The 27,300-nt window shown below is 43.0% G+C and overlaps 1 protein-coding gene across 1 annotated transcript in view; it reads right to left on the bottom strand.

Annotated features, from left to right (window-relative positions):
• Positions 1 to 27,300, bottom strand: part of ABCE1 (ATP binding cassette subfamily E member 1) — a 1,045,252-nt gene that overhangs the window by 907,512 nt on the left and 110,440 nt on the right. Inside the window, exons 5-7 of the mRNA XM_044062259.1 lie at positions 7,463 to 7,580; positions 7,232 to 7,369; positions 1,703 to 1,714 (exon numbers count right to left, since the gene is read on the bottom strand). Coding sequence (XP_043918194.1) covers positions 1,703 to 1,714; positions 7,232 to 7,369; positions 7,463 to 7,580 — 268 coding nt within the window. The remainder of the gene's footprint in view (positions 1 to 1,702; positions 1,715 to 7,231; positions 7,370 to 7,462; positions 7,581 to 27,300) is intronic.

Genomic DNA, 27,300 nt, shown 5'->3' with positions numbered 1-27,300 from the left:
GGCAAGGTATTATTTGAATGACAGTGTCCCAATCCTGGCAGTGCTGTGTCCATACATTTTTGAGATACCATTGCAGCTTCCTCATATGCAGTTTGGCATTGGGAAGCACCAGAATACAAGATGCCATGAACCCTAATGCTTGAAGGACTGTCCTTGCAGTCAGCACGGACTGATGAGATAGTTGATGGAAGTAAAGTGACAGACTCTTTTGTTTGTCCGGGGTTAAAAGGCCATCTGGGCTGCTGTATTCAGTCTCACACCCAGAAAGCACATGTCTTGAGAGGGTACTAGACTGGACTTTATTTCGTTCACAGAATACCCTAGGCATCTTAGCACTGCTATGACATATTCCAGATGCTGTAGAAGGTCTTCCTTTTCTTGAGCCAGAATCAGGCAGTCGTCCAAGTAAGGATAGATTTGAATTCCTTGAAGCCTGAAGTAAGCTATCACTGGAGCCAGAACTTTTGTGAATACTCTGCAGTAGATAAGCCAAAGGGCAATGCAGAGAACTGATAATGAAAATTTCCAGTTCGAACAGATACTTCCTGCAACCTAGCCTTATAGGCACATGAAGGTAAGCTTCCTTGAGATCTAAAGTTACCATCCAGTGATCTTTGCCCAGCAGAGGTAAAAGCTGTTGTAACGTCAACATCTTGAACTTGGGAATGTCCAGATAAGTGTTGAGGATAGATAAATCCAAAATTGGTCTCCACGTGTTCCCCTTCTTTGGTACTAGGAACAGGCGAGAATAAAATCCTAAGCCCCTTTCTGATACAGGGACTGGCTGAATGGCCCCCATCTGGAGTAACTGAGAAACTTGCTTGTGAGCCTCTTTTCTTTGTGGAGGAGGAACGTCTGGCATGCCTTTGAAAGGGGCATTGTGTGGAAATAAAATCTGTAACCGTGATGAATGATATCCAACACCCATCTGTCTTGAGTAATTAAATCCCAATTTTCTTTGAAAAGAGACAGTCTTCCTCCCAAAGGAGCTGCCAGGCGAGTCCACTGGCAGCTGAAAAGGCAGGCATTGGGTCTGTTTACGAAAGGACTGACCCCTGCCCTCACCAGAAGTCTGAGCAGGTGAACTCCCTGATCTAGGCCTAAAAGAACCTTGAGCCCTGCCCCTACCACGTCTAGACCTACCCCTAGACTGGGAATCATAAGCAGGATATGTCCACCCCTTAGCAGGCCAATTTCTACTAAACTTCGGCGGCTGCACCTGCAAAAAATCTTTAACAGTCTGCATAGACTTAGCTTTGTCCTCCATTTTCTTTAAAACTGCTTCCACAGGCGGTCCAAACAACACATCAGACTGTAAAGGAGCATCCAAAATCCTTGTCCTAACATGCTCAGCTAAATTCTGATCCTTCAACCAGGCATGTCTGCGAAGAACAGAGCTAGTAGCAGCCACCCTCGAGGAGGCCTGTACAGCATCAAAACCACATTGCAAAGAATGCTTACCCACTTGTTCAGACACATGAACCAAATCCAGCAACTCTTTACACTCAATACCTTCCGCCAAAGCATCCACCTTAGATTTCAATTGTGAAAGGAGATAATTTTGATATTTTAGCATGTGAAATTGACAATTCAACGCCCTCATGGCTAGAGTGGAAGAAGTATACACTTTCTTTCCCCACCTATCCAAAGCCCTTGCCTCTTTATCAGAGGGTACAGGATTTTTAACCACAGAAGCTTTAACACCTTTAGGCCCCTGAGAAACAGTTTCTGGGTCCGCCCTAGGACTCTTAAACAAATACTTATGAGCTTCGGGCACCCTATAATACCTATCAGGCTTAACAGGAGCAGGAGGCAAGGAGTCAGGGTTCAGGGAAGCCTCTGCAAAAACATCCTCCACCACATTCAACACAGGAGGAATAGCTAAGGGCCTATGCTGGGGTAAAAACAAGAATTCCCTAAGCCGTTTCCTGGAATCAGAGTAATCCTGGCCTTCCCATTTAAAGTGCTCCCTCATGGAGTGTAGAGTCTCTGAAAATGAAAAAATCCTCAGGAGGAGAAGCTGTAGGAGTGGAGTCATCCACATCAGAATCAGAATAAGTAGGATACTCCTGTAAGTCTTCCACAGAAGACTCTGAAGCCTGTGAACACTGTTCAAAACTATCAAACTCCGGTTCCACCCTAGGCCTCTTATCAGGCGGGGGCATAGAACCTCTAATCATAGTAATCAAATCTTCTGCCATTTTAAGCATAAGTTTCTTAGGCACAGAGCCCGAAATGCTAGGAGAAGCCCCCACAGAAGCTGAACTTGGCCTACCTCTAAAAGAAGCTTTGGCAACAGAAGGAGAGGGCCTAAGTACCTGGGGAAGAGAGGGAAGGACAGTTACCTGGGAAGCCCCCTGAGCCTGGCCTACCTCCTGAGAGGCACATCCTGTAACAATAAAGTTTCTGCCTGAGACTCCATGGAAACTCCTGGTAAAACCTCTGGCTCCACTGAGCCTTCTAAAGAGCCGGCGTCCAGGACTGCGGTTCATCAACCCTAGGCTTCACTGTTTTGTCTTTGCGCTTCTTGGATGAAGCGGGCGGAGCATCCGACGGCATATTATAATTGCAACGCTTCCCAAACACTAACCTGGCACAATCTAGCCTCCTCTTAATAGTGCGTTTGTTAAATCTAGCACAAGAGCGGCAACCAACAACGCCGTGCTCAGGCCCTAAACAAGGTATACACAATGTATGATAATCCCTATGCGGTATCTGCTTCCCACAAGAAATACAGTTATTCACTTTTTCTGACATCCGGTTAAATACTGTGGCAAGAAAAAACCAAAATGTTCCAACTCTGTTTCGGTCTGAAACTCCGGTTTGGAAAATCTCAGAACGCCAACCTGCACTCGCAAAATTGCTTCTGCATCGGACCATGCGGCAAAAAAGACTGAGGATATGACGTCGGTCATGCGCATTAGTACCCTGACGTACTGACGTCAGTCTAAGGCGCCATGACCAACGTCAGCCTTATACTCTGGTATTCGGGCCGACTGGACGCGGACTATACCCAATAGTCAGGACTGCAGCAATGGAAGACGAAGAACATCACCCCCAGAAGTCGGTGCCTGCTCAGAGGCTTCGGACCCATCTAAGGTAGTGATATCCGCGAGTTCAATACTTAAAGCATCCCGCGACATACCGGACTCCGAATGGGTCAAAGTAGAGGCCTGCGAATCAAAAGTAGCGGGCATCAGGGGCCGCGAAAGCACCTAACCAAGTACTGGCAAACCAGCGACTGGCTTAGGAGAAGCATAGACTGTTTTGGACCTCAACGGTCTGTCTCTCTTTTTCTTTGCGTTTTTTTAGGTATTCCGGTAGTCTGATTGCTAACCAAAGACATTTCTGGATAATTAAATCTTGCGCCAAAATATTTCGAAGCAAAAATATACAGACGTTTAATCGTGCGTTGATTAAATTTAGCACAAAACTGGCAGCAAGGCACGTTGTGGTCAGGGCTTAGGCAAGGAATACAGTACACATGAAAATCCTTAGGAGATATTTGCTTCCCACAAGTAATGCAATTATTAACTTTTAATGACATCGGTAAGGAGCAAGAAAAAGTTTCCCCAACGGGGTACTTAGCTTTTAGTTGAAGACTTCGGTTCTGAAACTCGAAAACGAAAATTTCAGGAGTCGGCCGACCGGCACTTGTGAACTGCTTTTGCTTCGGGCACCGCGCGGCAAGAAAGACTGATTTAATGGCGTTGGCTGCATGTTTTATACCCCTGACATCATGGAAGGGACAGCAACTGACACAGGACCCAAGACTTAATCAGGCCTACTGAGGGCAACCTGCCAGCAGATTACCCAAATGTAATGACTGCAACAGTGAAACACAAAGAATATCCTATTCACACCTACCAAACATGGCTTCTGATCAGCATTAGTACAACTGCCCTCATACTCCTCCTAGACTCCATCATTAAAGTCCGGGATGGTCATAAATTAGTATCCTTCCTCTTTCTAGACCTCTGTAAAGTTTCTGATATCTCCTATCCCAAACTACTATCAAAAAAGGCTGCCCGAGGTCTATCAAACTCTAATCAACTGGTTTGCTGGCTAACTGGCTATTTATCTAATCACTGCCAATCTGTTAAATGTTTCTCTGCTTTATCTCCTTTCTTCCCAGTGAACACTGGGATCATAGACGGCCTTAGGCATAGGCCAACTAGGCAGCCACCTAGGGAGCCGCTCTAGCAGGGGTGCTTTTCCAGTATTTGGTGTAGGTAGGCCAGTACGTGGGCACAGAGTGGTGTGGTGGGAGTTGCCATGGAGCCCTTTTGCCTACGGCACCAGTTGACCTAAGGCCACTCCTGACTAGGATCCCACAAAGCTCCATCCTTGGCCCCCTTCTCTAATTTATTAATCTTCACAAATCTTATTGCTTCTCTGATACAATACACACAAAATGCCATACATTCCCTCAGCAAACAGTCTCACTCATTTACAAACATTTATACAAAATGCCTTAGACTCCACTGAATATTGGTTAACTGACAATCAACTTATTTACCCCCTACCAAAACAATACTCACTCTTTCATAAGTCCTTAATGCCCAACAGACTTCAAAATTTCACTATTAAATAACATTACAGCAGCTGTTTCCCATACTAAAGTACTAGGCATTATAAATGGATGACCAACTTAAATATGACATATATTCAAACTCCATAAGAACTTGGAATGTTTTACAAATCAAACAAATTCTTACCAACCCCTCCAGAGCTACACTTGCTATCTCATATCTCCTTAATCTGTGCTTCTCCCATTCTAAAGAATCAACAGGCAAGTCTAATACCAAAACGAGACCTATGTTATAAATAAAGTACTGTTTAATAAATCACGAATGAACTACCACAGACATCCAAAAACTCTTGAAATCCTTTACTAAAATGAAACCTCGCTAAAAATGCTTTAACTTGTGGAAAAATATATAAAACACAAAAGGTGCACCATTCAGGATGGATAAGCGCTTTCGGGATTTCCCTTCCTCAGATCCTGTTACAACTGAAAAAAATGTTCCATATAAGGAAGGCTTAACCAATCAAGAAGTTTACGCAAGCCGACACCTCTAGTGTGAGCCAGTGGTAAAACATCCCATCAGGACCGGATGGTAAAATTACATCCTCCCTAAAATCCACGGATGGTAAAATTACATCCTCCCTAAAATCCAGTCAAAGGAAAAACTTCAAGTGCGAGTTAAAACATCACTCCATTTGGTGTGGATTTACTTTCAAATGAACATTGCTCACCTAGAGCAGATACCAGTCCTCTTTCTTTAGATAGATTCAAAGAATAATGCAACACCTTAGTTAAAAATAAAACAAGATGTAACAAACTGACACACTGTTCCAATGAAATAAATTTTGGCGTATAAGAGGCTGTTCACAGTGCATGAACCATAATGAAACAACCTAGAGCAATCACAGTGCATGTATAAGCCAATTCCTTCAGTCATGCCAATAAAATATTCTATACACGAAATAGCAAAGAAGGGGGGAGGGCACATGATTCTTCTTTATTCAAAGCTAGCTAGAAAAATCAGTGACAGATTTTGAAACGTTTGGTCTTTAGAATAGGTTTTAATGGTACCGCACCATGAAGTCCAGGGTACACGATCAGCCTCGTAGGTTGATGATCCAATCAATCTCAGCAACTTCAGTACGATTCTGCACAAAATAGGATTTTTATCGTGGGCTCATTTTAATAAAGGATTTCAAGAGTTTTTGGATGTCCATGGTGGTTCGTTTGCGATTTATTCACAGTACTGTTTTTTTTCTTTCACTGAACACCTTCAGCTGCTAGCAGGTTTGTTTTGGACGGTTTTTGTTATAATAAAGGACTTACTAGCATGTTGTCGGATGGCATTCCGCCGAACTGGGATAGTCGAAAGGCAAGTTTCCCAGTTTGCAGAAGGCCGAACCGATAATGGTCAGCACCAACAGCAGCTAATGCTAGCGTGCATTTGCTGTTGCGAGCTCGACATTCTGCGTTGGGAATGCAGTACAGTGGAGAGCAGGAAATGTACCCATTTCCTCACTGTAGTGCGATCTTGCAGATTGTACATATAATTAGCAGGTGTGGTGGCGCAGCCCACCACATGGGGGGGCAGGGGGGCTTCCCCCCTGCAAAATGTTAGTTGGTATTGACTGGGAGGGAAGGTAAGCTGAGTAATGTTGACTGTCAAATATGGACGGGTCAACATTACTGGTTTCAGTGTTGTGCCTGTTCGGTGCTGCGATTTTCAATATTTTAGTTCGACATTGTGACCACTCTATGCAAGTGGTTTTGTGATTATGACAGTAAACCTAATAAAGTGGCTAGGTCTGCAGCAAATCCGCCAAGGAGTTAATCACACTCCACTCAAATCCTTAAACTGGCTTAAGCTGCCACTCCAGTTCAAATACACCAATCTTATCCAGACACACGTTCAGACACTTTTGATACTCAAAACTCAGTAGCCAAAGTTTAGAACTATAACCTAATGGACATCAAACTGATAACTACCACTCGTTTGTTTAAGCACTCACGGGAGCATTGTCAGCCAATCCTGTCTCTGTACTTGCACCCCTCCAGACTGAAACATCATCTACTTCTAGTCATCCTCTCCTCTCTCTTCCCGATACTCTTCCTCTCCTCTCACCTTCCTACTAATTTTCCCCATCTTACATACTGCCCATTATCCCATCCATCTCTTTTTAATAATAATTCTTATGCAAAGCCTAATCTTAAGCTCCCTTCTGTAAGCAAGCAAGCTCTCAAATTGCAAAAGTTGTAGAAACACTAACATTAATTGTAAATACTTGTAAAAATTATAAATATTGTACTGTTTCTTCTGCTACATTTGTCTTTTGTAAATACTGCATTACTGTCTCTTCTGTCAAATGTATTAAATGTCCTGTTATTGCAGCTTTCCTCCCGGACCTCCCACCGAAAATGCTTTCTATACAAAGTCAGATTTTCCTGGTAAATGTAATGTGCACCATCTACAAGGGAGCAAATGTACTTAAAACTAGCAAAGGAAAAAATCAATACATGTGTAAAACCTTTAATAAAATTCTAAGAGTGAAATGAAATGCTACAATTGAAACAAAGGAAAATAAAAGCACAAAACTGTGAAGATTATGTTTAAAACTATGAGGTTATGTCATGTGATCTTCTGACAAACATAGTACATCTAGACAAATCTCTATGAAACATGAGTGACTTAGTGGATAAGCAAACCTTGGCTGCTTTAGGGATCTGATCCACATACTGAGGTTTGATGATGGCCTTCAAATCATCTTCCAAGATCTTTGTAAAGTAATTCTGAAGCTCAGAACCTCTGAAGTAAGTCAGAATTTCCTGCCAGTCAGGAGGGTCCTTAAATAAAAAGAGATTAACTTTAGCAAACAGAATGCAAATCTTTGCTGACAAATGCTCTTCACAGAAAAGTGCTAGTAGTTAAAAACTTACATCATATTTTCCAAGGTTAGGCTTCTGTTTGCCTGCAAGAATCTTCAGAGCAGTTGATTTACCAATACCATTTGTCCCAACCAGTCCCAAAACCTCACCAGGGCGAGGGATAGGCAACCTGAAAACCAGAAAACAATGTAAATGAATACTTCCTGGCTCCAGTTTTATGTCTTAACTTGGTGAGCCTTAAAAGAAAGTGAACTATTTCAACAAGGCAAAACAAGTACAGATTTCAACTACATCCAGTACTGTACCAATGTCTGCAACTCAAGGAACTACCAACAACATGCAAAGGAAACAAAATGAAATTGAAGCAAACCAAAACAGGGTGGGTTAACAACTAATATAAAAAAAAACAAAAAAAAAAAAAAAAAAAAAAAAAAAAACTCATAAGTGCTGTTACATAGTTACTTGCAAAACTACATGACCACAAACGAGTGCACTAATAAGATGGAGAAAGTCTAACCTGCTGTAATAATCCTATTTAAATATCTAATATGATAACACTAGACTACAGTACATTCATCAAAAGGATCACTGCTGCAGTAATAAAACAAGACAGTGTCCTAGAATATGCTAACAGATCTGCAAGACAGTTGGAAATCTTGGCCTACCTCTAGGCTGGACACCCAGCTTACAACTAGAAAAATGTATAGCTCAACATCAATGTACCAGTGTTGCAAGCATATTATGACGGCTTATGTGCTGACTGATGACCAGGTGGATTATGGCCCAAATTCTCCAATCAAAACTTATTACTGTATTTTCATGTTTAATAACTGCAGCTATGCCCATCAAAAATGACAAATGATCAACATCATTACAATGGGTGCCCAAAGAAAGGCAGGACAGTAAATACAACCCCTGTAATAGCAAAAATATACATGCAAATAGGTGGAATGTATACAAAGTCTGAGTTTAGTATTTCAAAGCATCCCACTCTACCGTCAGAGCAATACGAGAGCTAGCAGGAAACAGTAAGGGGTGGACACTAGCAGAAGCCCCCTTGTAGAAAAGCAAAATGCAACAGTGAACTTTGTATTTGCCCTTTGTCATACTCGCACTTCACCTTTTTAAGGATCAGGACGGTCAATACAAAAAGCCTTATACTTCCACCAGAGAGTCCAATTTAAAACTAGAACAGTCTGTGCACACCGTACACAGATTTTTTCTCTCCTTGTTTTCCAACTTAGGGAAGAAAACAGACAAACAAATTGATTTTTAAAAAGATTTTACAGAAACTTTTAAAAGAAAGGATTTATTCTCATCGTACACCTGTAAAACAGCACAGAAATTCATACCGGATCGGTCGAGGCCCGGGTTAAAAATGACCGCCACCAGTACTGTTGGCCAACAGGGTGCTGGTGGAAATTGGGCTACTGTTGGCCAAAGGAGGAGAAGAGGCTGAAGGCAGGTGAAGGCTAGGACTGATAGTGAGGGTCAGAACTTTGAATGTTGGCAGTATGACTGGTATAGGGAGAGAGCTAGCTGATATGACGGACCGAAAAACGGTTGGTATATTGTGTGCGCAAGAGACCAGATGGAAGGGGAGCAAGGCTAGGTGTATCGGAGGCGGTTTCAAATTGTTTTATGGCTTGGATGGGAGGAGAAATGGCGTAGGCATCATCCTGAAGGAACAGTATGCTAAGAGTGTTTTGGAGCTGAAGAGTGTCAGAGTGATGTTTATGAAGCTGGAAATTGACGGTGTAATGATGATGAATGTTGTTAGTGCATATGCTCCACAAGTTGGGTGTGCGATGGATGAGAAACAAAAATTTTGGAGTGAGTTGGATGAAGTGGTGAGGACTGTACCAAAGGGTGAGAGACTGGTGATTGGAGCAGATTTCAATGGGCATGTTGGTGAAGGGATCAGAGGAGATGAGGAAGTGATGGGTAGGTATGGCGTTAAGCAAAGGAATGCAGAAGGTCAGGTGGTAGTGGATTTTGCGAAAAGGATGAACAAGGCTGTGATGAATACATATTTTAACAAGAGGGAGGAGCATAGGGTGACATACAAGAGTGGAGGAAGATGTACACAGGTGGATTATTATCTTATGTAGAAGGGCCAATCTGAAGGAGATTGGAGACTGAAAAAGTGGTGGCAAGGGAAAGTGTAGTTAGGCAGCATAGGATGGTGGTTTGTAGGATGACATTGGTGATCAAGAAGAGGAGGAGTGTGAGGGCAGCACCAAGGATCAAATGGTGGAAATTGAAAAAGGGTAATTGTGAGGTGATGTTCAGTTAAGAGTTAAGACATGCACTGGGTGGCAGTGAAGAGTTACCAAATAGCTGGGTAACTACAGCAGAGCTAGTAAGAGAGATGGCTAGAAAGGTGCTTGGTGTGACATCTGGAAAGAGGAAGGAGGACAAGGAGACCTGGTGATGGAATGATGAAGTACAGGAGAGTATACTGAGAAAGAGGGTGGCGAAGAAGTGGGATTGTCAAAGAGATGAAGAAAGTAGACAAGAGTATAAAGAGATGAGGTGCATGGCAAAGAGAGAGGTGGCGAAGGCCAAGGATAAGGCGTATGAAGTGTTGTATAAAAGGTTTGACACTAAGGAGGGAGAAAAGGGATCTTTACCAATTGGCTAGACAGAGGGACCGAGCTAGTAAAGATGTGCAGCAGGTAAGGATGATAAAGGATAATGAGGGAAACGTACTCACAAGCAAAGAGAGTGTGTTGAGCAGATGGAAATAGTACTTTGAGGGGTTGATGAATGAAGAGAATGAGAGGGAGAGAAGGTTGGATGATGTGTGGATAGTGAATCATGAAGTGCAGTGGATTAGCAAGGAGGAAGTATGGATAGCTATGAAGAGGATGAAGAACGGAAAGGCTGTTGGTCCAGATGACATACCTGTGGAAGCCTGGAGGTGTTTAGGTGAAATGGCAGTGTTGTTTTTAACTAGATTGTTTAATGAAATCTTGGAAATTGAGAGGATGCCAGAGGAATGGAGAAAAAGTGTTTTGGTACCAAATTTCAAGAATAAGGGGGATGTGCAGAGCTGCAGTAACTACAGGGGGATTAAACTGATCAGTCACAGCATGAAGTTATGGGAAAGAGTAGTGGAAGCTAGGTTAAGAAGGGAGGTGATGATTAGTGATCAACAGTATGGTTTCAGGCCAGGAAAGAGCACTACAGATGCGATGTTTGCTCAGAGTGTTGATGGAGAAGTACAGAGAAGGTCAGAAGGAGTTGCATTGTGTCTTTGTGGATTAAGAGAAAGCATATGACAGGGTGCCTAGAGAGGAGTTGTGGTATTGTATGAGGAAGCCGGGAGTGTCAGAGAAGTATGCAAGAGTGGTACAGGATATGTGCGAGGGTAGTGTGACAGCGGTGAGGTCTGCGGTGGGAGTGACGGATGCGTTTAAGGTGGAGGTGGGATTACATCAAGGATCAGCTCTGAGCCCTTTCTTATTTGCAATGGTGATGGACAGGTTGACAGACAAGATCAGACAGGAGTCCCCGTGGACTATGATGTTTGCAGATGACATTGTGATCTGTAGTGAGAGTAAGGAACAGGTGGAGGAGACCCTGGAGAGGTGGAGATATGCTCTAGACAGAAGAGGAATGAAGGTCAGCAGGACTAAGGCAGAATATATGTGTGTGAATGAGAGGGAGGATAGAGGAATGGTGAGGATGCAGGGAGTAGAGGTGGTGAAGGTGAATGAGTTTAAGTACTTGGGATCAACAGTTCAGAGTAATGGTGAGTGTGGAAGAGAGGTGAAGAAGAGAGTACAGGCAGGATGGAGGGGGTGGCGGAGAGCGTCAGGAGTGATTTGTAACAGACGAGTACCAGTAAGAGTGAAAGGGAAGGTCTACAAGAGGGTAGCGAGACCAGCTATGTTATATGGGTTAGAGACAGTGGCATTGACAAAAAGGCAGGAGTCGAAGCTTGCCGTGGCTAAGTTGAAGATGTTAATATTTGCACTGGGTGTGACGAGGATGGACAGGATTAGGAATAAGTATATTAGAGGTTCAGCCCAGGCTGGAAGGTCTGGAGACAGCCAGAGAGGCAAGATTACGTTGGTCTGGACATGTGCTGAGGAGGGATGCAGAGTATTATTGGGGAAAAAGATGCTAAGGATGAAGCTGCCAGGTAACAGGAAAAGAGGAAGGCCGAAGATAACGTTTATGGATGTGGTGAGAGAGGACATGCAGGTGGTTGGTGTGACAGAGCAAGATGTAGAGGACAGGAAGAAATGGAAACAGTTGATCTGCTGTGTCGACCCCTAACGGGAGCAGCCGAAAAAGTAGTACACCTGTAAAAAAAACAGTATGCCCCTCCATTAAAAAGCTTGTTTTTCAAAGATCCTTTCAAATGAGGGGACTGCCACCAAATATTTTCTATAAAAATATGTTGAAGGTGTATTGATCTGAGGCTCAAAAGTTAGTTAATTTTTCAATTAAAACTGAAGTCCCAAACAGGCAATAAAGACAGTGGTGGCAATTCTGTAAACTTGCTTCGGGGGGGGGGGGGGGGGGGCAGACACTCTTACTATTATAGTTATCCAAACAGTTGTTTTACTTATAAGAACTTTGCTACTTTCAGCATTTCTACCTCATTCCAGTTAACATATTAGCTAACAAAACTAGTCAGAATGGCATTACTAAAGGTTTTAAAATACCAAAACAAGTGCATAAATGTGACCACAAATAACATACATGTATACATACCTTGCGGAATCTGTCTGTACATGGGGATTTTGTGCTTTGTCATGATGCCAGTCATAGCATGCACAGAGAATTAAGCTCCCCACCTCTCAAAAAATGGCTGCAGTTAACAGAATAGAGTATGCCAGCAGTAGAATTGTGGCACTGCCCCACAACTAAGTGGAGTAAAAGAAGTCAGAGTGCTGATGGTTACTTATAGCACACAATCATTGCCACAAAGTATGCAGTGTAAGGGGGCAATGAGTTGCACCTAAAAGCTACAAGGAAGCACTGCCCTAGAGTGCTTAAGGTGTATTCAGTTAAGATGAACAAGACTGAAGAATATGCCTTCTGCACATTAAACATTTTAGAGTAATTTTCTGTGTGTACTGACTTGGTGACAGCTGCAACTTCTACCCAAAGATTCGTTTTCCTCGTTTGTGTGTTGCAAAATGTTTTTTTGTCATCATGAGTTTATTTAGCACAGATGAGGTTTACATTCCAAGGATGTACATGCGTATTTTACAACTACATAAATACTACACTGTCTCTACCCCCAATGAAGAATCCATTATCAGTAGAGTCTTTTAGCCTTGACGTTAGTCACCTGCCAAAGATCTTTTTTTTTTCTTCCTTTTTTTGACCGTTGTGGTTCCTTCCTTTCCACTCTCTCTTGTGAATCTTCTCCATTAAATTATGTCAGGATCTTACTACATTTCTTACCTTTCTAAACTGCCAGACTTCCGTCTTTGACATTATTAAACCATTGGTTTGCAGAAAGAGCTTGGTAAAGCTCACCACATTCAGTCATAAGATCGCAGTAAACAGATTGCAGGGTAAAACTTTCAGCAACGTTTTTTGAAATGCAACAAATCTTGGAACAGGGAAGAAGTCTGACTTGTAAATGAAATTGTTTTTTGTTTAGATACAAATACTTATTCAAGGGAAACATTCTAAATTTTGTTGTACTGCAATATGAAAATTCTGAAGTATGCGCCTGAAACAGACAACCATCCAGAAAAGAGTTGATGCAAGCTCCCATAATCCTAATATGAGGGAAATATACTCCAGGTACACTACAGAGGCCAAATGCAAAGAGATTAACTTGTAATGGCAGTCACACAAAGCTTGTGTACTCTTTGTTTTGAAGATGGATACGTACAAATAATGATCAAACGTGACCGTATGTTCCATCAGTGCATTTTGCACCAAGAGATGATGTATTGTTCCTGTCTGTCAGTACCTTTAATGTTTCTGCCTTGACAGGTCTGTTCCATGGTGCAAAGGAATGAAACTTTTGAGTATGACCCAGATGACACAGGCTGGATGAGCAGCCAAGAAGCTCAAGGCTCAAAAGGAGTGGAGAAACGAGAGCAAAAACATTCTTTGGACGCATCCCTAACAAGGCGGAAACAAGAACATGCAGGCAACGTACAAACTTATGGAAAGGAGAGATGGGGTAACAACAGGAACAAGAACTGCCTTAATACACAGACAGGGCTCGCTCCATCCTGGCATCCATTGCACTGTTGTTCACAATAACACTCTCTTGCATGTGATGAAAGGATAAGGAAAGAAAAAACCCAGCCAGAGTCAGTGTGAATGACCTCGCTCCTCAGTCGCAAGGTGGCAGCACAGCATGAGAGCTATGAGGCTTTTCCCCATCAGAAACGGGGAACAAATATGATGGCACTAGTGGAGAACGCATGCAAGAGCCTGAGGTAAACAGCAGGATAAAAATGGTATTAATACTAATATCAAATCTTTTCTGCCCAGATAAAACTTGCTTAAAGGGTTGAGAGGTCTAGGACATGTAGAACATTTGATCTTCCAACAGATGACAAATTATATATAGAACCACGTGGATTTGATTCTTTAGAGCAACTAGGATACATCCCCTATGTGGAGTTGAAAAAAATTCCATGGTATAACTTTGATATTCTTCTGATCCACTTGTTTGATGTTTTCTAAAACCAAGATGATGAAAAAAATGACAAATCTTCATAGGAGATGGGGTTACAGAAAGTTCAAGATGGGAAGAGTATGACCATAAATGTGTATTATTGCAGAGTCTATCCCAACAGTCTGAAGTGTTTCCAACTTTAAGGCCTGCTCTTTTTTCTGGTACCATTTCTTTTGTCAGCATGGCTGTTATCTGGTGAGATTATGACAGAAAATGTAAGGAATTTATCTTCTGGAATATTTCAGAAGTGGTGGTTTGGACATCTTTAACATCTGTCATGGACTTGCTTTTCTAGTTCCTTCAGCATTTTGAGAGACTATACAAAAAGCCCCTATCTTTCCAGAAGCTGAAGTATTTACACATCCAGTAGCTGAAGTTTTTACATCTTTCAGGAAGTATTAGGTTCTGTGTTGTGCATATCAACAACACTGTACCCCAGAAAAAGCGGCCTTGAACTTGGCAAATGTATCATGCCCCGCAGTCTTCCAAGATCACAGCACCGAGTAACGTGTTGATCAGAGTTCTCCCAGAGTAAACAGAAACTGAAGTAATTAAAATGATCAAATTTGGTAAAATTCACTTACTGGCTACTAATTACACTAATGGGATGCCAGAAGACATGGCTTTTTTTTTCAAGTTTGAGAGAGTTTAAAGAAAATCAAACTGAAAATATAAAGAAAACAAAACATCTCTGGCTGGATAGAACCTTACAGTTGCTTAGCAGGAAGCACGGCTTCCTCTAACTTGAGAGAAAGAAAATCAAATGTACTCAAGGGGTTTAAAATGCATGGGACAATGGAGGAATACAAAATCAACACCAAAAGGTTGGAGGAAAAAAAAGCCATTCAGGTGAGATCATATAAACTGCAGAAATTGGATTCCCGAAAATAAAGTTTTCCAATAAAGTACAGTTTTGTACCTACCATAAATGTAGATGTCGAGTGTTCACACTGCTGCAGTCATCACACTTGGGTTATCCTGCAGTCAGGCGGTCTTGCAGTCGGCCAAAGTTCCAAAGTCTTGGTCTGGCATCGGTTGCTGTCGCTTCTTCCCCGAAGTCAGTGCGCCAGGGGTATATTAAGATGCATCCGACGCCATTTTCTTCAGTTTTTCTTGCCCCAGATGTCAGGTGCCCCCAAGTGGGTAGGCAATACATATTGCTAATCAAAAATATACATACAAAATAAAAACAATACCTTCAGTTACCAGCAAATACACCCCAAAGGTTGTATAGTATAGAAGGGTACAGATAAGTCCAGCTAGTTCAGAGGGGATGGAGGGAGGGTAACCTGGACTGCAGCAGTGTGAACACTCGAACATCTACATTTATGGTAGGTACAAAACTGTACTATGTTCATCGTGTTACACTGCTGCAGTCATCACACTTTGGTTGAATCCCAAAGCTAAGTTTGGGTGGCTGGTCTATAAAGAGTTAGGATTGGCTAAGAGGCCCTGCAGAACTGCAGTGGCAAATCCTGCTCTGGATTTAGAGTAAAGAGGCAGGTGGTAATGCTTGGTGAAGGTGTGCACTGAACTCCAAGTTGCAGCCTCCAAAATTTCCTTGGTAGGTACTCCTCTGGGAAAGGCTGCTGAAGTGGCTGTTGCCCTGGTGGAATGAGGCCTAATAATATGCTGTGTGTAGCAGTACCGAATACAGTGTCCTATCCATTTGGATATAGTCTGCTTTGAGATAGCCTTGCCTTGTGATCCTGCAGCATATGGTACAAACAGTTGATCAGTTTTCCTGAAAGCTTTTGTTTTGTCCAAGTAGAAGCGTAGCTGCCTGTGTATGCCCAAAGAATGCAGAAGTTTCTCCCCTTTATTTTGGGGGTTTGGATAAAAAGTAGGCAAATGGATGGTTTGGTTAAGAGCCACACTAGATACCACCTTTGGCAAGAAGGTAGGGTTTGTCCTTAAAGATATCCTGATGAAAAATTATAAAAGGTTCCACTGCCATTAATGCCTGTAGCTCTGAGACTCTTCATGCTGAAGTTACTGCCAGGAGCAGAGCTGTTTTCCATGATAAAAATTTTAGATCGGCTGTATTGGCTGGCTCAAAAGGTGGTAGGGTTAGTTTTTCCAAAACGAAATTGAGGTCCCAAGTTGGTGCTCTCCGGGGCGGTCTTATGTTTTTAGCCCCTCTGGAGGTACTGCTTTAGCAAGGTTCATAGGTAGATACTAGGCTATCTGCCCTAGGGCATTTATAAGCCTAGCCAGAGTGCATTTGGCTTTCGCCTCCCTATTAGATTAGCCTACTGTGCCTCTGTAAAGTAGGTCACAGAAGGTACCCTTTTAAGATTAGTTTACTGTGCCTCTGTCTAGCAGGGACACAGGAGAGATCAGGGTGAATTTGCGATTTCCCATCCACGCGTCCAAATTTCGCTTGAAGAGGGTCAGCGAGGGGCTATGTCTAACATGAATTGTGATTCTATTCCAGAGTGAGGGGAGCCTCTGGGAAGTGAATCTGTCCCTCCAGCATGTCCTATTTATTTTTGTGCTGAGGTTTAGGTCCCTGGAGCGTGTAGCTTTAAGGGACTTGGATTTTTTGAGGTGGAACATGTCCATTAATTCTGGGTTTGACATGGTTTTGTACGTCAGGCATAGATCACCTCTGAGTAGGCGGTAAGCAACTGAGTAGAGCTTGAGTTTCTTTAGTCGAGCTGCATAGGACATCTGTTTGTAGCCCATGATCCTCTTGGTGAGGTACTTTTGGGGTCTCAACAGTTGCTGCAGGTGTCGGGTAAGGTACATCCCAAAAGGGGCATTGTATTCAATTATGGGCCTGATGAGTGACGAGTAGAGGGGCACAATGACCTCTCGATCTAGATGCAAACCCTTTCGTGATAAGGTGGGCTATATAGAAGGTCTTTCTAACCACTTTGGCAACGTGATTATCAAAGGAGAGATTATTTTATTTTATTTTTATTTTATTTTACATTTGTTGACCGGGCTAGTCTAGCTGGATACATGTCCATTTTCAGTAGAGGCCCGGGGAGATGAGCTCCGCTTATAAACTTTACTGATGCCAAGTATAAAAACTGTTAAGAACTAAATTCTAATATAAAAAATAATAATAAACAAGTGGTATAAAAAGTAATGGAGTGAAGAAAGCATTGTAGAACAAGATAGCAAGAAGTATCTCAAACATTTGCATAGAGAGGGAAATGGAAATAGCTGAAAAGAAAGTGAATTAATATTGGGGTGAGTATGTCAGATGAACATAAAATAATGTTAGTCAGGGTTGGTACAGGGGCACAGCCATTGTGTTTTGAGGTAAAGCTTGAGTTTCTTTTTAAAGAGAGATTTTGAGGGAATAGAGGAGAGTTCAGACGGAAGCAGGTTCCAATATTTTCCAACAGTGTTTGAGAAAAGAGAGTCTCCGGCCTTGTTGTTTGATTTGACCGTGTCTATAAGAAGTTTGTGTGCAGATCTAAGGGACTTTAGGTTGTGGTAAGGGTGAATCAGGCTTGATAGTATAAGGGTTTTGTCAGGTTGATAAAGAATTTGATGGGCTATGGTAAGCTGGTTAGTTTTTAGTTGCTGTTGATATTCAAGCCAGCCTAGTTGTTTTAGATTATTACAGTGGTGGGTTCTGTAAGGGTTTCCGGTGGCAAATCTGGCTATGTTGTGGTAGGAGTTTTCTAGATGACAGATTTGTTTTGGATAATTTAGTAAAAATTGGGGAGGCATAGAGAAGGGGTGAGATAAGGTGGGTGAGGGCTATAGTTGTTCTTGATTCTGGAGTTAGGAAAGGTTTGATTCTGTAGAGAGAGCCTATTTTTTTGTTAATGCTTTTTAGTGGGTTGTTAATATGGGCATCGAAGTTAAGGTTGTTGTCTATGGTAATGCCTAGTAGTTTAGTAGTTGACTCTTGTGATATAGGTGTGCCATTTGCTGATGTTATGGTAAAATCAATGAGGGGAGATTTGCTTGATGGTGTAAAAAGGAGCAGCTTAGTTTTTTTAGGGTTGAGTAGTAGACAATGTTGGGAAAACCAGTCTTCTACAGAGTTAAATATGTGTTGTGTGAGGGAGTGAAGGTGTGATACAGATGTGGCGGAGCAGACAAGTGTTGAATCGTCTGCGTACTGTATGCATGTGGCTTGGGGAGCCACATGGTGTAGGTCATTGATAAATAAGGAAAATAGCAGGGGAGCTAGTATAGACCCTTGTGGGACTCTAATGCTGACAGGTAGTTGGGAGGATAGAGTGGAGTTCCAGAGTACTGCTTGATGTCTGTTTTGTAAGTAAGACTTAAACCAGTTAAGAGATTGGGTATCAATTGAAGTGGAATGGAGAATGTGAATGAGTATTTGGTGGTTGACCATGTCAAAGGCTTTGGATAGATCTAAGAAAAGTGCTGAGGAGAGGGTGTTATTGTTGCGATTTTTGTTGATTGTGTCTGTAAAGGAGAGGAGGGCAGTGGTTGTACTGTGGGATGGTCTGAAACCGTGCTGGGTGTTAGAGAGTAGGTTATTATGGAGAAGGTGGTGAAGCAGTTGTTTGTGTATACACCTTTCCATGATCTTAGATAAGGGTGAAAGAAGGGCTATGGGGCGGTAATTAGATATTTCAGTAGAATTTCCCCCCTTATGGAGTGGGATAATGTGGGAGATTTTCCAGAGTTTAGGGACATATCCTTCAGTGATGATTCTGTTGATCAGAATAGAGATAGGTAAGGCTATTGCTTTAGCTGCTAATTGTTAAGTATTCTGCGGGTAATAGGTCGGCAGAGGGAGTACATGGTTTGAGTTTTTTTTAGAAGGGAGAGAATACAAGTAGTTGAGACTGGTTGGAAGTGAAAAGTAGGGGGTGGGTTTGTTATGCTCATTGACATGTTTGCATTTTTGATGGGAAGTTGACTTGCTAAGGTTTGAATAGTTTCTGTGAAGAACGAATTAAAGGAATTTGCTGTTTGGTTGGGGTTATTTATGTCAGAGCCTTGTGGGTTGGGTGTGACAGGTTTACTTGGTTGTAGTAATTGGTTAATGGTTGCCCAGAATTTTTGGGTGTTTTTTTGGGGAGAATGTTGGGGTTTCAGGTAAAAAATTTTTTTATCGTTCATTATTAGTTTTTTGGTCTCATTTCTTAGTTGCTTAAAGGTTTGGAAGTCTGTGGTGTTTTTAGTTAAGCGAGATTTGTTCCAGGCTTTATTCCTGAGAGTGATTTTTTGTTTGGTTTCTTTTGATAGCCAGGGAGCAGGTTTAGTTTTGATTCTGATGGAGCGTGAGGGGGCATGATAGTTGAGGATAGTTAGAAACTTAGCATTAAAGACATCAACAGCTTCATCTAGTTGAAGATGTTTTAACTGTTTGTAATGTTTTAGATTACTATCTACGTTGGTCCCCAAATCTAATTATTTCTTCTGTACTTAATGGATTACCACCTATGTGGTAATTTGTGGGAACCTTGTTTTTCCCAAAGGGGATGACTATGCACTATTTAGCTTGAGGCCGCGGCTCTGGCACCAAGCATCCGTCTCTGAGACCCCCTTTTGGAGGACGCTTGTGTCAGCTGGAGATTCGATTATGGCCCCCAGTTTGCAGTCATCTGCTAACTTTGTCAGCCATAATCCCCCCGTGTTAGCCTGAACCTCAGGGAAGTAGATACCGAACAAGAGAGGTCCCAGAACTGAGCCATGTGGGACGCCATTTGTAACTGGTTTGGATTCTGACATGGCACCTGTGATTCTGACCATGTGGGTTCTATCTCTGAGCTAGTTTGCAACCCATCTTGTGATATAGGGGTTGATACTTAAGCTGGTAAGCTTATTTATGATGCCCGAGTGGGGTATTGTGTCGAAGGCTTTTGCGAGGTCCAGGTAGGCTGTGTGGACTACCTTGCCCTCATCTATGGCTTTGGTAACTGTTTCAAAGAAATCAACTAGATTTAAGAGGCAAGATCTGCCCTTAAAGCCGAATTGGGTAGGGTCCAGTGTCTGGAGGCTCCCAATGTCTTTGTTTAGGAGTTCCATGATAATACGCTCCATAGCTTTACAGATCAGACTAGTCAGGCTTATAGGGCGATAGTTTCCGGGGTCCGTTGTGGCACCACCTTTGTGGAGTGGGACCACTGTAGCTGTACGCCATTCTTTGGGTACATATCCTGTAGTAAGGCTAAGTTTGAACAGTGACTTAATGCGAGGGTTCAGTTCTTCTTGGAGCTCGTATAAGACACAGCCTGGGACACCGTCCGGTCCCATAGATGCTGTTTTTTTTTTTTTTTTTTTTTTGCTTTGGAGAGGGCAGTTTTCACCTGTGCATCTGTGATGTCAGGGAGGTTACATTCAGTTGGGATAGGCATTTGCTCCTTTGGGGGGGAAGGGGGGGGGGGAGAAGTTTGCGCTGAGTCTGTCTGCCAGGATGTTGGCTGTCTGTAGGTTCGGTATATTTTGTACCGTTATGCAACAATTCAGAGCATATCTGGGAGTTTCCGCCCATGTTCCTGACATAACTAAAGATGGCCTTGTGATTATCTTTAGTGTCTAGGGCAATTTGTCTTTCGAAACTGGCCTTTGATTTTATGAGGGATCGAAGTTTCTTGCTAATACTGATCAGAGATGCCTTCCCTTTTTGGGATTTTGCTCTGTCATGTAGTAGCTTCCTCCTCCTGTTGTATAGCTTATCTATGGCCGAGGTCCACCACACCGGTCTCCTGTTTTTGGAGGAGTGAGTCTTGGTTTTATTTGGGATAGCACGATTCATGCATTCCTGCAGGTGCTCATAGAATGCATTTGTAAAGGATTCTGCGGATTGGGCTGTATTATCCTCTGGCCCAGGGGCTTTGAAGGATTCCACCTCAGTCTTGAGAAGTGCAAAGTTGGCTTTTGAGAAATTCTTTACAGTGATTTCCTTGGCTGGGGGTGGGGACAGGATATGGATGTCCAGGGAAATTTGTTTATGGTCTGATCTTACCAATGAGGGGTTTACCTCTGGTGTGGAACATAGAGGTAAACCCATGTTGGTGATGACCAGGTCCAATATATTGTTCCCTCTTGTGGGGGTGGTGACCAGTTGTTCCATTGCGTTAGAGTTTATAAATTCAAGGAACTGTTGGGCGAGGGTGTTTGGGCAGTTGAAGTCACCCAATAACATAATGTTTGGAGAGACCTTCATATTCTCCAGTGTTCTCAGGAATGTCAAGTGGGGTTCCTGTAATAGGGAGGGTGTTCTGTAGCAGGCTACAAACTAAAAGGCAGTTTTGCCCGCTGTTAGTTGCACATGGATGGTTTCCGATGCTTCGTGCAGTGCCACTAACCTGGAGGTGTAAGCATCTTTGATGAATATAGATACTCCCCCTCCTTTTGTGCTTCAGTCCGAGTTTTGGGGCCGAAATGCATGGTACGAGTTGTAACCTGGTAGTGCTGGGGTGCTCTCAGGAGCCTTGAACCAGGTTTCTGTTACTGCACAGACATAGATTTTCTCCATACTGAGGAGAGACTCGAGTGCGTGCATCTTGAGGTTTAGACTTCTGGCATTGAGTAGCATTACCTTTAGTTTTTTTATCCTTGGGTTGTCTATGGAGGTGGGTTTGTCCTTTGAGCCTTGCCTAAAAAAGGTACTATGGGGGTGGCAAGAGCCTTGGCCAGTATATGAAAGCCTAAGGGTGACAGGTGCAAGCCGTCCCTAGCGAAGCAACGTGGCTTGTCGAGCATGTCATCCCAGGCTGACAGACACTGGATCCCCTTTGAATGGCACCAATATTTTAGCCAATTGTTGAAACTGATCATTTTGGCTTTATACTGTGGCATCATTCTTGGTGAGGGCAAGATGCTACTCAAGGTCAGGGTCATACCAGTCTGGGCTACATGGTCAGAGAACTCCTCTAGGTCTCTTCATGTAGTCCAGGGAGTTACATCTCAGGTCATTCACACCAGCATGGACAATGACGGAGTCATACTTGTACTTGCTTTGGAGTGACCTGAGTGCTTGCGTTATGTGGCGGATCCTGGCACCCGACAGGCAGCTTACAGTGACCTTCTCCTTGTTCAGTCTGGTGAGTGGGACGTCAGTGTGCCGGACAATAGAGTCCCCTATAACAAGTGTATTTGGTGCGTTTGGCCTTGAGGGCTGTGACTGAGGCACACTGATTTTGTGAGATATGTGATTCGTGGGTATTGTTGAGGGGTGGCTGTTGCTTGGATATCTGCTTAGGAGGTCTTTGCTGTTTAGGCAGATTTTTATTTAGAGCCTCCTAGTATGTTTTTGTGTGTTTATGTGTTGGGTATGCAGATGCAATAGGTCTGTGTGAGACTGGATTTGTGGTGTGGGTGGTTACCTTTTCCTTCTGACTGTGCCAGTCTTGGGTAGAGAGAGCTCTGCCTCCAGTTTGGCTGTGTAACTGCATCTCTCACATGTATTAGAGTTTGTTGGAAGGAGGAGAGGGTTGTCTGTGTACATAAGGCAATTGTAACATTGCCTCAAAATTCCCAGATTCACCAGCTGGACTGGAGAGCAACCTTGAAACTGACCCTTGGACATACCAGATTAGTATAGGGAACTGTTTTTTTACTGATCAGATTAGGGAAGGGAACTGATTTTTCACTTGATCAGGAAGGACCAATCAGGAGTCTAATACTTATGAGAAGTCAAGGAGGGTGTAGTGCTTTAGTTAGTTAGTGTTTGCTTATAAGAGCTGAGCAAGTGCAGGGCTTTAGAAAGAGAATAGAGTGATTACTTTGAGAGTTTGAACAGTTCTAAGGGAAAAAGTTAAGAGCAGACTTTGTGGAGCCCGGAATAGTTTAAACCTGTTTAGGCGGTGCTGCCCGACACAGATCAGTGCACAAAACAAGAGTTGTAGGGTTTTAAGAGAGAGAGAGAGCTCAAGGAGTTTAAAATTGACCCAAAATGGCCAATAAAACTACAGCTTCTAGGTAGTAACCACTCCTCCAGGGACAGGCAGGCTGTTCAGTGTTAACCACTCCCACTGGTGAACACAGAGACTTCCCTTTAGCCCAAGCAAGCACTGGCCTTCTAGAAACTTCCAAACAGTTCAGAACAGCAAATCTGTAACTGAACTTTAACTTTCAGAAAGTGGGAAAAAAAGCAAGATTTTTTTTTTCCTTTTTGTTGTAGTTTAAAGGTAGCAGAGATACACAAGCAGCAAAATAATCACAACAGTGCAATAAATGACCCCACACTTGAGTGCAAGGCCAAAATCAGGTAAAATGCAGTTTTTAGAGAAAAAAAAAATTTAAATTAAGTGCAAGTCTGGAGCAATCAGGATCATCTGTGATTTTTCTTGTCTGGCTTTTAGGAGTACCTTTGAAAGGAGAGGCAGTGGTGGGAAGGCATAGACTTTTAGGTTTTTCCAGCTGAACAGAAAAACATCCACTTTCCATGCTGGTCTGTGATGAGTCCTTGTGCAGAATTTTTGTAGTTGGCAATTCAGAGGGGAGGCAAAAAGATCTTTGTCTGGGCATCCCCATTTTTGTGTTATCATGCTGAAGATTTATGGGTTCAATTTCCATTTGTGAGGGTCCATGATATTTCTGCTTAAGTCATCTGCCAGAGTATTTTTCTTTCCTGGCAGGAATTGTGCTTGCAGGTGAACGTGGTACGTTAGAGCTGTGTTCCACAAGGTCATGGCTTGCCTGCATACAGGATAAGAGTGAGTTCCCCCCTGTTTGTTTATGTACCACATTACTGTGGTGTTATCTGTCTTTAGTAATAGTTGTCCTGGGTGTAGAAGGTCCTTGAAAGCTGTTAGGGCATTTTGAACAGCCAACATCTTTTTGACTGATGTGAAGATGCATCTGGTCTGTGGTCCACTTGCCCTGAATGCATGTTCCTGCCACGTGTGCTCCCCAGGCGTAATCCGAAGCATCTGTTAGAGTTTGCCTGGCTGTGGGTTGGGTAAAAGGCTGACCCTTGTTTAGGTGACATGCTTGTGCCCACCATCAAAACTCCTGTTGTAGGCAGGGAATTATTGGAATTACTGCTTCTAGACCGTGAGAATGAGTCCAAACACTTTTTAGGTACCACTGTAATTTCCTCATATGCAGTCTGGCATATGGTATTAGTAGTATGCAGGATGCCATGAATCCCAGGGCCTGTAGAATTTTTCTTTCAGGGAGATGGGACGTTTTCGCCAGTAGTTGAAAATATTGAGTTAGTTGCACTTGTTTGTCTGGCGTGAGGTAACCCATCTGGGCAGTTGTATTTAAGCTGGCACCCAGGAATGTAATCTGTTGTGAGGGCACTAATTCGTTTACTGTGTACCCTAGAGAAATTAGCAACCTTTTCACAAACGCCAGATGCTATAGAAGAATGTCCTTGGTCTCTGCTTGAATGAGGCAGTCGTCCAGGTATGGATATATTTGAATCCCTTTTAGTCTGCAAAATGCAATTACTGGTGCCAGGCACTTTGTGAAGACCCTAGGCGCAGTAGATAAGCCAAAGGGCAATGCAGAGAATTGGTAGTGCCTTGTACCAGCTTTGAATTGGAGGTATCTGCTGCAAATTTGTCTGACAGGGACATGCAGGTATGCCTCTAAGGTCCAGAGTAACAAGCCACGCCTTCTTGCCCAGCATGGGTAGAAGCTGCTGTAATGTCAACATTTTGAATTTTGGAATATCCAGGTAAGTATTCAGAATTGAAAGGTCCAGTATAGGCCTCCAGGCTTTGTCCTTTCTGGGGACCAGGAAGAGTCTTGAGTAAAATCCTTGTCCTTGTTCCTGTTGTGGTACTTTTTGTATAGCTCTCATGTCCATGAGGGCTGAAATTTGTTTTTGTGCCTCTGCCCATTGATTTTGTGGCAGGTTTGGCATTCCTTTTAGCTTTGGTTAAGTATGGAAGTGGAATTTGCAACCTTGAGACACAAAGATTCAGGACCCATTTGTCTTGGGTGATTGTTTGCCAGTTTTGAGAAAAAAGTGCTAGTTTTCCCCCTAAGGGGGCTTCCAGAAGGGATGTGCTTGGCGTACGCAAAGAAAAGTCATTGTGACTGTTTCCTGTAAGGTTGAGACTTGTCCTCACCTCCTTCTGGGGTTGAGGTGCCCCACTGTCGTCTGTTTGAGCCTTGGGGTTGAGATCTGCCTCTTGGGCGTCTGTATCTGCCTCTCTGTGGCCTGTCTGACACTGGAGAGGACCAATTTTTTGTTGGCCAATTTCTGCTAAACCGAGGTGGCTGTACCTGTAAGAAATCCTTGACTGTTTGCATAGATTTAGCTTTATCCTCCATTTTCTTTAACACCTCTTCTGCCTCAACACCAAACAAGGTATCAATGTTGTAAAGGAGCATCCAATAACTTTGCCTTAACATGTTCAGGTAAACTCTGTTCTTTTAACCAAGCATGTCTTTGAATAACAGAACCTGTAACTGCGGCTCTACAAGAGGCCTCTAACGAATCAAAACCACATTGCAGAGTATGTTTTCCCACCTGTTCAATTGCATGCAATAAATCTTGCACTTCTTTACAATCAGGAGCTTTTGAGCTAGCAAGCATTTTCTGTTTTAACGGAGCCATTAAATATTGTTGGTACTTAAGCATGTGAAACTGGCAATTTAAAGCTCTTACTGCTAAGGTTGCAGACGTGTATACTTTCTTCCCCCATCTATCCAAAGCTCTGGAATCTCTTGTCACAGGGTACTGGATTTTTTGCAATGGAAGCCTTAACCCCTTTTGGACCCTGGGAAATAGTTTCTGGATCAGCAGAAGCAGCAGAAGGGTTTTTGTAAAGAAACTTGTGAGAGTCAGGGACTCTACAATACCTATCTGGCTTGGCTGGAGCAGGGGGCAAAGAGTCAGGAGATAAGCTGGATTCAGAGAACACATCATCCACAATGTCTAGTACAGGCGGAATAGCCAGGGGCCTGTACTGAGGCAATAAGAGGAAATCCCTGAGCCTTTTTTGGATTCAGTATTCCTGACTTTCCCAATGGAAATGTTCCCTCATGGTATGTAAAGTAATCCTCAGGAGGAGAGGCTGAAGGGATAGATTCTTCAGCATCAGAGTCCTCATAGGGGGGTAAAGAGTATCCCTGGTCTGAAGGGGAATCAGAGGAATTGGAAACCTGATCAGAGGAGTCATAGTCTGTATCCTGCCTAGGCCTTTTCTCAGGAGGGAGATGGGAACCCCTGATTAGAGTAATAAGGTCTTCGGCCATTTTAAGCATCTGTTTCTTAGGCATGGAGGACTGTCCAGGAGAATGCTGTACTTGTTTCTTTGTCTTTAATGGTACCTTTGTCTTGGCTATTGTTTTAATGGTAAGTTGTGAAGGTCTGAAAAACACCCTCAGAAGCCGGTGCCTGCTCAGCGGCTCCGGACCCATCTGAGGGATTAGTTTCCGTAGGCCCAATACCTTGAGTTTCCAGAGGCCTAGTTGTCTCCATGTGGGAGTTGGAGGCAGCCTGTGACTCTGAGGTAGTGGGTGTCAGGGGCTGCGAAAGCGCCTCACTGAGAACCGGCGACTGGCCTAGAAGAGGTTTCATCTGTTTTGGACCTCAGATGCCTGTCTTTATCCTTGTCTCCGTTTTTTTTCAGAATTGCGGTCAGTTGATCCGACGGCATAGTATAATTGAACCTTCGGCCAAAGTAGTGCAAAGCAAAATCAAAACGTCTTTTTACAGTGCGTTTGTTAAATCTAGCACAAAACAGACAACTAGTGACGTCGTGATCAGGGCCTAGGCATGGAATACAGTAAGAGTGGAAGTCCTTATGAGGTATTTGCTTCCCACAAGAAATACAATTAACTTTTTCTGACATCGGTCTGAGGCAAGAAAAAAAGTTTCCCCAATGGGGTACTTAGCTTTATTGAAGACTTCGGATCTGAAATTCAACTTCGAAAATCTCAGGAGTCGGCCGACCGGCACTTGCGAACTGCTTCTGCTTCGGGCATCGTTCGGCAAGAAAGACTGAAGAAAATGGCGTCGGATGCATCTTGTATACCCCTGGCGCACTGACGTCAGGGAAGAAGCGACAGCAACCGATGCTGGACCAAGACTTTGGAACACTGGCCGACTGCGGGACCGCCTGACAGCAGGATAACCCAAGTGTGAAGACTGCAGCAGTGTAACATGATGAACATCAAATGGTTCTAAAAAACAGTAGTTAGAAGACAGATCACAGAGAGAAAACCTGACAAAGACTATCAGAATTATGAAAGTATAAACATGCAAATGGACTAGTGCTCCATAGCAGGATTTGTTAATTGAGATAAAACATATGCATGTTTTAAATGCTTCCAACAGAAGGCAATACAGATGCACATTAACCATACC

This window comes from Protopterus annectens, chromosome 2.part1, assembly GCF_019279795.1.
Source record: "Protopterus annectens isolate FY-2018-M chromosome 2.part1, PAN1.0, whole genome shotgun sequence".
Classification (NCBI taxonomy): domain Eukaryota; kingdom Metazoa; phylum Chordata; order Ceratodontiformes; family Protopteridae; genus Protopterus; species Protopterus annectens.
Note: the sequence above shows the minus strand (reverse complement) of the source record. Positions and strands in the feature narration are given on the sequence as shown.